This window comes from Carettochelys insculpta, chromosome 18 (assembly GCF_033958435.1).
Source record: "Carettochelys insculpta isolate YL-2023 chromosome 18, ASM3395843v1, whole genome shotgun sequence".
In the NCBI taxonomy this organism is placed as follows: Eukaryota; Metazoa; Chordata; order Testudines; family Carettochelyidae; genus Carettochelys; species Carettochelys insculpta.
The window spans coordinates 12,291,817-12,305,735 of NC_134154.1; the positions used below are offsets into that span (position 1 = coordinate 12,291,817).

The 13,919-nt window shown below is 40.4% G+C and overlaps 1 protein-coding gene across 6 annotated transcripts in view; it reads right to left on the minus strand.

Moving 5' to 3' along the window:
- The window catches only part of GNB1L (G protein subunit beta 1 like), a 109,950-nt gene that overhangs the window by 14,780 nt on the left and 81,251 nt on the right, over positions 1 to 13,919 (minus strand). For 3 of the 6 annotated variants that reach the window (XM_075012909.1, XM_075012910.1, XM_075012911.1), the window contains exons 3-5: positions 11,286 to 11,423; positions 10,917 to 11,042; positions 8,071 to 8,233 (exon numbers count right to left, since the gene is read on the minus strand). In XM_075012909.1, the coding sequence (XP_074869010.1) occupies positions 8,071 to 8,233; positions 10,917 to 11,042; positions 11,286 to 11,401 (405 nt within the window). In that variant the 5' untranslated portion in view covers positions 11,402 to 11,423. Of the gene's footprint in view, positions 1 to 8,070; positions 8,234 to 10,916; positions 11,043 to 11,285; positions 11,424 to 12,640; positions 12,750 to 13,919 lie in introns of those variants that run through there. The other 3 variants (XM_075012912.1, XM_075012908.1, XM_075012913.1) reach the window with 3 other exon arrangements.

The window sequence follows — 13,919 nt, forward strand, 5'->3', positions numbered from 1 at the left end:
CTTATTGATGGTAATGTACTAGGGGGTTCTATCTTTTTCTAAGGTACAAGGTCATTTTTGGTCAAATGTTAGCCTTTCCTGCATGGGCACAGAGGGTGTTACCTTTAGTGGAATGAGTGCAGTTCCACTGCAACACTGTGCGAAAAGCACGGCTGTAAAATTTGTGGAATCTTAGCTGTGGGATATGCCTTGGGATGCATGCTGGAGCAACAGAACTGCCACTATGCAGAATCATCAGCCAAGCCGCTTGTGTGGAAGGCCACAAGTGCTGTGCCCTGAGCTGGAAGGGAAGACAATGGAGACAGAGGCTGCTGCTGCTCGGAGTCTTAGGACAAGAGGAGGATTCCTTCCCTTAACACAGGTGATCAGGCTCTGCACTGGAGGTTCAGGGCTCTTTGATTCTCACATGCTATTGTTATTTGTATTGTTTGGATAAATAACACAGAGGATTTAAAATCTGAACACACCTTTAATGATTAAAAGGTTTAAATCTGCATTTAAAGGGCTAGGTCAAGAAAGTCTTATCCAAACATGAGTTTCAATCTCTTTTGGTTGTAAAAGTACAATCAACAGTTCAAGTCTAAGTTTATAACACACACAGTGAAACCTTAAAGAGCTGTGAACTTAAGCAGAAGAAAAATTAATAACTCTATTTCAATATATATGATAATCTACAGAAGTACCATTCTTCTAGGATATCACGAAAGTTGAATGCAGCCAAATCTCCTTTTCTGGGGTGGGAGTTGGAAACTAAATTAACAAAAATATAAACACCCAGACTGGCTTAATGGGGAAATCCTTGGAAAACTTAGGAACAAAAAGGGAGCTTACAAAAAGTGGAAACGTGGACAGATGTCTAGGGAGGGGTATAAACGTACAGCTTGAGAACGTAGGGCTGTTATCAGGAAGGCGAAAGCGCTACTGGAATTGCCACTTGTGAGGAATGTGAAGGATAACAAGAAAAGCTTCTACAGGCATATTACCAAGAAGAAGGTGATCAGAGAGGGTGTGGGGCCCCTACTGGATGAGGGAGGTAACCCAGTGACAGATGATGTAGGGAAAGCTGAAGTACTTAATGCTTTCTTTGCCTCTGTCTTCACGGACAAAGACAGCTCCTGGACTAATGCAAGAAGTGGTGCATTGTGGGATGAAAATGGACAGCCTTTGGTGGGGAAAGAACAGGTTAGGAGCTATCTAAAAAAGCTAAATGTACATAAATTGATGGGCCCAGACCTAATTCATCCTAGAGTTCTGAGGGAGTTGGTATATGTTGTTGATGAGCCCTTGGCCATTATCTTTGAAAAGTCATGGAGATCGGGAGAGATCCTGGACGATTGGAAAAAGGCAAATGTAGTGCCCATCTTTAAAAAAGGGAAGAAGGATGATCCAGGGAACTATAGGCTGGTCAGTCTTACATCAGTCCCTGGAAAAATCATGGAGCGGCTCCTCAAGGAAGTCATTTTGAGGCACTTGGAGGAGGGGAGAGTGATCAGGAATAGTCAGCATGGATTCATGAAGGGCAAGTCATGCCTGACCAATCTGATGAGTTTCTACAATGAGATAACTGGCTCTATGGATGGGGAAAATCAATGGATGTGATTTATTTTGACTTTAGCAAAGATTTGATATGGTCTCCCACAATATTCTTGTCAGCAAGTTAAAGGAATGTGGATTGGATAAATGGACGGTAAGATGGATAGAAAGCTGGCTAGAAGGTCGGGCCCAGCGGGTAGTGATCAACGGCTCGATGTCGGGACGGTGGTCGGTTTCTAGTGGAGTGCCCCAAGGTTCAGTTCTGGGTCCTGTTCTGTTCCACATATTTATCAATGACCTGGATGAGGGGTTGCATTGCACCCTCAGCAAGTTTGTGGATGACACTAAGCTAGGGGGAGAGGTAGATACGCTAGGGGGTGTGGACAGGGTCCAGACTGACTTAGACAAATTGGAAGACTGGGCTGCAAGAAATCTGATGAGGTTCAGTAAGGACAAGTGCAGAGTCCTGCACTTGGGCCAGAAGAATCCCAAGTATTGTTACAGGCTGGGGTCTGACTGGCTTGGTAGCAGTTTTGCAGAAAAGGACCTGGGAGTTGTAGTGGACAAGAAGCTGGACATGAGTCAACAGTGTGCTGTTGTAGCCAAGAAAGCTAACGACATATTAGGTTGCATCAAGAGGAACATTGCTAGTAGATCCAGAGAAGTGATTATTCCTCTTTATTTGGCTTTGGTGAGGCTGCATCTGGAGTACTGTGTCCAGTTCTGGGCCCCCAGTTATAGGAAGGATGTGGATACCCTGGAGAGGGTCCAGCGGAGGGCAACCAAAATAATTAGGGGGCTGGAGCATATGACTTATGAAGAAAGGTTGAGGGAATTGAGACTGTTTAGTCTGCAGAAGAGAAGACTGAGGGGGGACTTGATAATAGCCTTCAACTTACTGAAGGGAGGTTGCAAAGAGGCTAGAGAGAGGCTGTTCACAGTGGTCACGGATGGCAGAACACGGAACAATGGTCTCGATTTGCAGTTGGAAAGGCCCAGGTTGAACATTAGGAAAAACGTTTTCACTAGGAGGGTGGTGAAGCATTGGAATGGTCTACCCAGGGAAGTAATGGAGTCTCCATCCCTGGAGGTGTTTAAATCTTGCCTCGACAAAGCCCTGGTGGGGCTGATCTGATGGGTTTGGTCCTGCTTAGAGCAGGGGGCTGGACTCGATGGCTTTTTTAGGTCTCTTCCAGCTCTATTGTTCTATGATTCTATGATCCAAGAAATGCCTAGAACACTGAAAAGCAGATCTCCAATTTATTGTTACCTTTCGAGACATTTATGTTAAATGCTTGTGCCATAGCATTCACCAATAGGGCTCTGGATTGGAATGGCACAACACTAACCATCTCTTAATAAGAGCTGTTCTGGATCTCAAACTATTTAGATCCACCTACATAATTCCCATCTGTCAAAAACCTGTCACATGTAGGGGTGCATCCTCAGCAGCTCTATGCGCATAACTAGCACAGCGAAGATGATGGTGGTTTTCAAATAATCTATCACTCCAGATCTTGGGTCCAGGAGGCTCCGAAATAAGCCCCAGTAACCCTTCAAACTTCTCAGAATTATGCTGACTGTGATTATTACAGGGACTGTGGTACTGGCCAAGGGATACATGCTCTGGTCCTTCCCATGGAAAGAGTGTGGAGAGGAAATGGATGATGTAAAGCAAACATAGCAATCTCTGTATTGTCCGAGGATTCTCCAACAGCAGGGAGACTCCTTGACTGTCAGTTTAGTGCAGCTTTCCAGACCCTTTGTGAAGCATGCAGAACAGCTGGACAAGGGGCTGAGGATCAAACCCTTGGAATTTTCATTTTTGTGCATGTCCTTTGGCATGACAGATGGGCAAAACTGTACGTGTCAATTAGCACTAAGGCAGCCAGATTCCTAGGTAACAATTACTTATTGTCAAAAATATTATTAATGGTTTCCCCTAGTGCTCACGCACATTTAATTACTGAACGTACATGTCATTCTGCTTAAATAAGCACTGGCCTGGAATCTCTATTGCTGAACAAAAAAGGAATGCAAATGTTTAGTGTCTCCAAATTTTGATTTTAAATACAAGTGTACAACTTCAATTCTAGTCAATGTGTGTTGTGCAAGTCCATCTAAGATACTAGCCATATAGGAACTTCTGTCTCTTTGGGGAGCCATCAATCAAGCCAGAGGCAGCTGTGGTCTCTTTTGGTTTCCATATCTTTACTTCAAAGCCTGCCAGGACATCTTCTTCAGTTCTACAGATTGTCAGCTGGTTAGCCAAAAGCCAGCTGTTCTCCAGCCTTGGGGAAGCCAGAATGCACTAAAAAGAACACAGAAAATTTCCTCAACTCCAATCAACAATAGAAGAGGGGACTACAGGTTTAACCTCTCTAGTCCAGCACCCGTGGGACTTGAGTGGTGCCAAATGAGAAAACGTGCTAAGCTATAGGAGATCAATATTGTCTAGCAGGACTACCAACACTTTCACTGCTTATTGAGCTCTTAGAAAACATTAAGAGGTAAATTAGAGCTACATAACAGCACTGAACCCTGAGGCTACGTCTACAGTACAGTGATCTGTTGACAGAAGTTACTGTTGGAAGAGATCTTCCAGCAAAATTTCTGTCAACAAATCACATCCACATACAAAAGCAGATCAAAAGAGCAATCAGCTCTGTCGACAGAACAGCCAGCCAGAGGATCAGCAAACAGGGCTGCCCAGTGAACTGGAAGCCCTGTCTGTCGCCAAAGGGCCACCTCGAGCGTCTGCACAGCCTTTTTGTCAAGAGAAAGCGTTGACAAAGGCATTATTCCTCAGAATGCTGTTGGTGGAAGTGCTGAGTTTTGCGACAGTCCACATTTTGTGTGTAGACACTCCACAAGTTTTGTTAACAATACTCTCTAGCACAGCCGTACCCTGAGAGTCAGGACCGGTGGCTGTAAAGAAAATTTATAGGACCATGGGAAACCTGGTCAAACCCAAGATAAGTGGACAACCAGCTAACTAAAATCATGCCAGATTACAGATGTTGCTGAACAAGAGTGTGCTGGATGAGAGAAGTTTGACCTGTATTTTCCAGATTGCAATGATGAGGAACCAGCCCCTAGACCAGGCCAAGTACAGACAGCACACTCAGTTTTGGCTAGCTGGGAGTTTTTGTTTACTGGAGTCTTACTCCAACTAAAAGTTCTCTTTTCCGGAGACTCCATTGCCACCACTAGTAACCAACGAGTTAAACATAGAAATAACTGGAAAAGAAATAGCAGAAAAAATTACACTTCATTTTTTGTCCCTGAATCTGACTCTTAGGCTACATCTACACTAGCCCAAATCTTCAAAATGGCCATGCAAATGGCCATTTCGAAGATTTTTAATGAAGCACTGAAATACAGATAGGAACAAGGGGATTTGAAGTTGGTGGGGTCCTTTCGAAAAGGAGCCCCATCTGGATGAGCCGCGCAGCAGCGAGACGTAGCAATTTTGAAATGCTGCGGCCGATGGCATGCTAATGAGGTGCTGAATATGTATTTCAGCACCTCATTAGTAATCATTTGCATGGCCATTTTGAAGATTTGGGCTAGTGTAGACACAGCCTTAGAGCAAAGGAAGCAAGAGACTGAAATAAGAGTGTTCAGAAAAAGAGGAAAGAGATGTCATTGTGTTTAGTGCATTGCTGCATCTTTTTAAAGCTTCCTTTTCTTCCACCATAGCATGCTGCAGAAGAGAATTAACTTTCTTGCCAAGGACAAAGGGGAGCAAGAAGACTAGAAGAGCTGACTGGAGAAGGCACTATCTGCCTTTGTTGGACTGACTGTTCCAGATGAGTCTGTATTGATGGATATGGAGCTTCAGCAATAAATACCTGTTCATATATTTTGACAACTGTAACTTAAAACTTGAAGTTCTGTGTTTATATTGGTTTTGCTTAATAGAAGAAAGATTTGCCTTTGCCTGAGGTTAATACTGTTCCTGGGTGGCTAAAGATGGCCACAAGGAAACACACCCTTTTTCATTTTCACATTAATAAAACTTTTAACATGTTTCTGGCAAATTGGCAAGAGAAGTGCATGTAACTCATAATTTGTGATTTAAATGCAATCATGAACAAATAAATGCCTGTTCAGATCTTATTATTTATGGACTGAACCTGCTTTAAGACAAAATTACTCTTTTTTGGGCACCGGCCAAACATAAACACTTATTAACTTTTATTCTAATCATAAGCCATAAAAGTTCTTACTCTGTGTCTCACACAGTCCTGCCTCTTTGGACGTATGTGAATAACAGGTCTAATGTACGGTGACCATCCATCCCGTTTTTGGTGGGACAGTCCCATATTTGGGACACCAAAGAGGCATGCCGAATAATTTTTAAAATGGGACTAATTGTCCCGTATCTGCTGCACAGGCACAGCTGCCTGCCGGAGAAAACATACTGTGCATCAGTACCTACTCTCCAACAGAGGGAGCCGGCGGGTTAGCTATGGGAGCGGGATGGCAATGGCTGCCCTGTCCCTGCCACTTCCCCATACCTTGGGGAAGGGGAGAGGGAACACTGTGGCTGCTCCATCTTGGCCATTTCTCCGAGGCTTGGGAAAGAGGGGGGAGCGTTCTGTAGGTGACCCTGGAAGATATGGTCACCCTCGTCCAATGTAAAGGTTCATGTACACAGAGTGGAACTTTTTTTTTTTTTTTTTTTTTACCTTGGAGGACAACAGATCGTTCTCAGTTTGCAGGGCCAATGCGTACAAATGTAAATAAGACACAGATGAATTGTAAGAAAGTGTAACCAACTTCCTTCTTGTTGGATTAGGTACTTTCATCATTCTTCATGAAGGGAGAGAAAACATAAGGACTATCCCCTCCCCAAAACAGCAGAATATATTCCTTTCAGATTTAAGATGAAGTACTTGCTCTGAAATGGCTGTAGTTCTATGTTCTTATTGAACAAAAATGGCACAACCTTATAATGATCTAACGTGCAGGCTTAGGACTTGCTCCTGCAAGGTGCTGAGCATTCTGGCCTTGATCCAGCAAAGCACTAAAGTATGTGCATTACTTTACCTCATGTATGTGCACCTTGAAATACAAGAAATCAATTGTCCTTTGATGCTTATTTGATATTTAATAACAATGTTTATGTTTATTCATATGTGTATTTTATGTATTTTAATATTTATCTGTTTAGTGCACTGTGTCTCTATTTAATACTCTCAAATTTAGAGTTACAGACATCTGTCTATTCCAAGCCAAAAAAGAGATTTCTACAATATAAACTTGGTAAAATAGACAATATGCATCACAAAAGTTGTATCACCCAACTTAAGGTTACTTTTAAAAAAGGTTTTGGCTAATTCAGTGCTCTCAAGAGATCAGACTCAGGCTGAGTCTACACTTGCCCCCACTTTGCAGGGGGCATGTTAATCAGGGTGACAGGAGATGATGAATGAAGTGCTGCTGTGAATATGCAGCACTTCGTTAAGTTAATTCCACTCTGCGGCAACTTTGAAGTGCCAAACGTCGAAGTGCCGGCATGCATGTAGCCACAGGCACTTTGAAGTGCCTTTATTCCTCAAAATTTTGGGGAGTAAAGGCACTTCAAAGTGCCAGTGGCTACATGCATGCCGGCACTTCTAACTTTGACCCTTTGAAGTTGCCACAGTGGAGAATTAGCCTAATGAAGTGCTGCATATTCACTGCAGCGCTTCATTAGTAGTCTCCCAACACCCTGATTAACATGCCCCCTTCTAAGTTGGGGGCAAGTGTAGACAAGCCCTCAGAGTACCACAGTCCAGCACAAGCACACCACAGGCAGTGGCACTGCAAACTACTGCACAATGTCCTCAGCCTTGTTTTGAAGGGATCACATCTCTAAAGGAGGGGTTCAGGTTCCACATCCATTCAGACCTTGGACACCTTATTGATACTACTAAGAAGCCTGTCAAATAACAGCAGTTGCGGTGACTGGCTTGAAATATGCATGTGTGTCCATGAGGAACTGATTGAGATCATCAAATCAAGACACACAGTTGAAGCATCTATCCTCTGGTGGTAACTTTTAACTATTTCCTACTTGGTTTTAGTAAAACCATTAACGTAGGGATGAAAGACTGTTTATGGCATTAACAATCACTACAGCCATAAAAATCTCATACTACAATGTTATTTGAAATTTCAGATGAAGCAACAGTACTTCAATACGATGAACGATTTGAACATTAAAGTTAGCAGAACACTTGTTCCCCTTTATTCAGATGGCTGTATTAACGAAGGTTTTCAAAACTCCTTCCTACACAACAGGATCATCAGCTGCAAATATTTAAATGTCAGATAAAACCAGGATAGAAGCTTTGTTATTAGAGCATTATTTATGGTTCAATCATATCCCTGGCAGGTCCAATCAGCAGCCACAAAAATCTCCTTGGGTCTCTTCTCAAACAGATTAGTTTGAAAAGTTGAAACTTCATCTATGTCAAGATAATGTAAGGAACACAGCATGTTAAATGCGTCCCCTTTCCAAGCAACAGACAAGAACAGCTTTCCTACCTCATCTAGGTCTTTTCCTGGCATGGCCATTATCCAACGTCCCTCTGCCACTGTTAGAAGTGAACATTTGCAAAAGCCCACATTCTCAATGAAAACAGAATCTGTCACTGTGTTCCTTCCTTCTGCCAAATCCCAGAGGCAGATCTTTTGGTTACGACCCTGACTTTTACAATAAAAAAAGCAAACAAAACAACAAAAACATTACATGTGATCATTCACAAATGAGAGGTTTTGCAGTAAGAAGATATAAGTTATAATAATTTAAACATAATTACAAAGGGCAGAATCACACACATAAAAGAGACCATATAACACAATTTCTCCCAGAAATGAAATAAAAATTTGCATGTGTCATCAAACAAAATAGTCAAATAGTAATGATTCTATAAGCCATGTAAATGAAGGACAAAACAAAATTCAACCATTTACTAGAGAAGGCAAACTAGACTAAGGTAATACAAACAAGGTAAAATCTGTGTTAAAAGATTTTAGGAATATTGTATCTCTATGGAGAGACGATGGGAAAAAAACAAACCAGTAACATGACGAGTAACAAGGATTAATTGTCTGAAATTTTCCATAGTATGGCAGTGGGTCAAAAGAGGAGAGTTCACCCTGGATCTGTTGATGGAAAGAATGCACAGAAATCACACCTCCTACTGCCATGGACAGGACTCTGTGCTGGTTTCACATACTCAGACACAAAGTCACAACAGAGGGGAAGGAATGAAAAGTTCCATAGTTATGTGGATCTCATTGTTCCATTACACAACTGGTGCACAGAATATGCGGTTGTCCATTCCATAAGCTAAAAGAGCACAGTGCCTGTCTCCCGATAGAGGGGATGCATTTCACCTCATTTACGTTCTGTACTCCACAAATATAGAACATGAATATTTAAAGCTTTACGCAGAAGGATGAGAATGGTTTCAGTTCACTTCCTAGGATTAAATCCATTCTAACACCAAACCAGCATCAGCTGGTAATACCTATTAGTCAACACTGATATGGAGTAATTTGAAAAAATTCCATTATCGATATCCTGAAACCTTCTGTTTCCCAGAAATCAAGTAATCACATAGTTTTTAAAGATGAAACCTACACAGTCAATCCAAGTTACAAGCAATTGCAGGTTCTGACCCAATATTTGTTGTCAACAACGAAACAGTGAATTCATGAAATATATTTGCCCTCAGGTTATCATCTGGGATAAGGAGCTCCCCCAAGCATCTCTTCCACATTATACGAATTCAGGCATTCTATTTCTTAATAACGATCTTTGCACTTGACAGAAGCATTACACAACACAGTGTTATGTATGGTTGCGTCCCAATTTTATGACCTTCATGCCCATGAACCATTTGGGTGATGATGTGATCTTTCTGCCACAAAACGTGACGTCAATTCTTCACACAATGGTTAAGTGACTGTACAGGTCTGAAAAGACAGATTTGGCAGCAAAGAAGAAATGCTACTCTCTCTCAAAAATCAAGTATACTGTATACATTTGTTCACGTACATCATCATCAAACAATTTATAAACTGTTATACAATACACCTACTATAATTCTGAAATGTTCAATTTTATGAACTTTGATTTTATGAACTCCTCAATCCCAGTTATTCATAAAATAGAAACTGTACTGAATAGTTCTGTCGACCATGAGACTTTACAATTTAAGAATCTATCAGGAGATGGGGGAAATGGTTTGTTCTGTATAAATTTTAGATGCTGGAAGATAAGGAAACAGAGAGGTAATTATAGCCCGGGAATTATAGTAGATATTTAGATCCCCATAATGTTAAAAATACAGAGTACAGAACAGATGAGGGGAGAAACTGGATAATTAGATGAACAATTTTACTTCAATATCAAATTTCTTTAGGGTGTTAACTGATTTTAAGCAGACAACAAATAGAAATGCTAATAAGCTGTAGAGTACTTTACAAGAGATGTCTTTTCCTGATAAACATGTCACAACACCTCAAAATCACACACACTTTGGAATCTGCTGCAGGGAAGACGGATCACTTCTGTATTCCAAGGTACACAAAAATCTCTGAAACATCCCTCTTTGCAGCAGAATGTAATGTATTTTGTAAAGGACTGTGCATATGTAACCCAGCATTCTTGTTCTGTTTGGTGGATACCAATGTTATTCCTGGTCTTCTTCCACATCCTTCAATCCTTTACTTTTCATATATCTTAAGCTCACTTGCTGCCTTTGTCTTTATAATTTTCTACTCTGTAACACAGCTGTCTCTGCACTAGCACTTTTATAGGTACATGGTAGGTCACTCTGGGGTGTGAAAAAACACTCCTCTGAGTGACTTAAATTACTGTGACAGAAGCGCTGGGGTGGACAGTGCTGTGTCAATAGCAGATGATCTCTCCCATTGACACAGTGGTTACACAAGCAATCTTACAGTAATACAGCTCACTAGTGTAAACATGGCCTTATTCTGTATTTCTCTTTAAAAAAAAACCTACTGTGGAACATTTGTCAATTTACACCAAATTATTTTCTTCAACTAAAGACTTCAGACTACCTATCTTTTATTAATATACTAACAGACACCAGAAATACTGAATTGTGATGCTGTTACAGGAAGTAGTATTCACTCTGAAGAAATGGAAAATATTTTTTAAAGTGTTCTCCATTTTTATTTTGTGGCTTTTAAATTTGGTCCTTTATTGTAAATAGTGTCTCACTTTATTTTGTATGTTCTGAGACAAGACTTACAGTGACTTCAGAAATAAGTGATACCTTATAATCCAGTATGTTACAGCAACAAGTTTAATACAAACGCCACAATTTTTTGTCCTTTTTGACTACTGCACTGACCTGAGGAGCCTGTCACTGCCACAGCTTGCTTCCACCCAGTACACAGATTTTCCTCCATGACCATCTAGAATTGTGTCCACTCTGCGTGTCTTCAGGTTCCAGATATGGATAAGCCCACTGGAAGATCTGGTAGAGGGAACAATCATGTAAAAATCTCATAAGAAATTTTGCTGTTTTTCCACCTCTGGGACTCTGAAGTGTACAAAGGCTTCATTCACTGCATCAATCACTTATTGTAAATACATTTTGTTGTTTTTCTTAGCTATAATTTACTTAAAGAATATGTGCTCTTAAAAAAAAAAAGGTTTAAAGGATTCTCACTTCTGCAACAGCTTCTGGTGAGAAATGTATTTGAAGGCTGATACTCACCCAGAGAAGAGAATGGGGTAGTCAGGTTCCTGGCCTCCACAATAAAAATGCAGAGAATTGACTTCTGCGTTAATACCCCGTAGAACAAACTGTGGGTCTGGAGGTGGAAGAGCCATACCAACAATAATCTAGATACACCTTTCCAAGAAGAGAAATCAGAGAAAAGCACAAGATTTTCTTAATACACAGTGTTTAGAAGTATATATTATGAATAACAGAACTGCAAATGTGCTCTGCTTTAAACATTTGCTTCACATAAGGGTATGTACTTTCCCCTTATAGCTAATGTTATATTGAGGCTATTCACTATATAATGCAAATGGAAATGCTCCCTGGTACATTTATGCATCAAGTATATACTAGATCTGCTTCTCATTGCTATCCATCCATGTCAAACTCAAAGAAGTGCTGAGCTTGCTAGATGAATATGCGCCCACTGTATATTAGGATATACAAATGTGTTTGGCTATTCCCCATGCTGCAAACTGGACTCATAAGTGACAACTACAAGCAAAGAATTGGGCACAAATGTAGTGGAGCAAGCACATTTATTATTCCAGTTAGACCCTCAGCAACTCTATCTCCTTCCTTCCAAAATAATCCTTTTACTGTGCTCTCTGGCAAAGGTATACATATCCACTGAGAAGGATTTCAGATAAGATTAGAGTGTTAATCATGGTTACACCAGTGTTTCATTATTCCCAAGTGCTCCAGCTTTTGATTCCAGGTATGATTATTAAGAAAAAAAAATCAAGCCAGCATACTTTTTAACTTTATGACCACTAAATATGGCATTCAGAGGGGCTGCATTCTTCAGAGGATTGGGAAACAGATACAGATCTTTTCACCTCCAAGTCATTAGTTCAAATATGGCCCAGCACCAGTAGTAACCAAAAAATATCATTTGATGACTGGACTGGTGGACTATGGAAAGCAAGTGGTTGATCATAGGTTGCAATTCAACAGAACTCTTAACCACATGCATAAAACTTCAAGCCCATGAGTAATCCTGTTGAATTCAACAGAGCTAGTCACATGATCCAGTTAGGAACATTCTTTAGGGCTTGGTGATGCCAGGCCTTAGCAAAACATGTTCACGGTGCAAAAATGCCCATAAAAATTAATGCCTTTGTAAAAAATTTCTTCAAAGACAACAAAGACCAAACAGCAGTAAAAACTGAACAATACATCAAGTCGCTAAAGAGGATCCTCCAGAACAATACTGAGGCATACCTATTAATTTAGCAGCCTTTATGAGCTCCAAATTCACTTTAGAGACATTTGGAAAATGACACAGTCCTTTCTGTGTGAAATTAACGGCCATGCCCCATACACCCTATCTTTTCGTCTCTTACTTGAGTGCCTGTGTTCACATTCATAGATGCGTAGATTGAAAAGGGGATGCCGCCTTGATGAATGTCGAGCATCACGATTCTTTCAAAAAGCTGTTTACTCATGTGTTCCACAAGCTCAAAGTTTCTAAGTTAAATAATTCGAGGTCAACAGGGTTCTTTCTCCCAGCTGAATCACAGAGTAGGCACCAGAAAGAAGTGTAACACAGAAGTAAAACTAAGTATTACATGAAAAATTCAAACATTTCAGCTATTAAGTACACACCCACAATGCATTCTTGTCAGATTTGGACTCTTGCTTTATTAAATGGATGCGCTGACTAGTGCAACTCAGCTGGGATGAGAGAAATTTAAGCCTTTCTTTAACAGTGGTCTCCATGGTATCTCTAATTCTTAATTAAATACTTTAGGTCTAGTCATGAACCAGGTTTTTACAATCTATCATACCTTTCTTCCTGAACAGTATTGTAAAGTAAGCTACACAAATAATGAGCTCAGTGTGTAACATCTATGTTTTAACACACTGATTCATCTGTTTTATGATTTTGTCTGATGATCCAGACTCTTGACAAGCTTGGAATAAATTTTCAGATGATTACATGCTTGTGAAAGGTTGTTACACAAGGTGAGATTCAACTCACTCATCTGTATCTGTAACATACTTCATCCTTATTATGAGGCTGTCCATTTCTTTGTCATTGAAGATCACTTGATCAGAGCTACATAACTGTACCCAAAACCATTCTAATAATCCTCAATGTGACAATTGCTCTTTGGAACTCTCTGAGCATTAAATGTAGCTAACACAATATGTTATAGGGAGGTGTTCCTTTTTATGAGGGAATTATTCCAAAGTATAGTTCCAAGAGAGGGAGGGAGACAAAATGGAACTGAGTCAGCCCAGAGGCCATCTGGGATTACGAAGCAGGATTTAATAGCATTTTTCTAATTACCAGCACAAAAGTTTTGCTAACAGACTAGAAAGGTGTGCATGGAAATGAGGAGGGTTTTAGCTGGCATGAAACAGATGCTCCTTATGCATGTCTTTACAAGGACAATACTGTAGAAAATCCTCAGATTGGGATATAGGAAAAATACTAGTACTGTAATCAAATTATTTAGTTATGGATTTAACGTAAATTTGTAATCGCCAGAATTAGGATTTTTCTAGTCATATATACACCAATCTGGAAATCTGGATTTAATAGTATATGGTTTTTATTAATAGCCCCATGTTGTGTTTTTCTAGGGAATGAGATTATTTTCTATTATTAATTGCTAC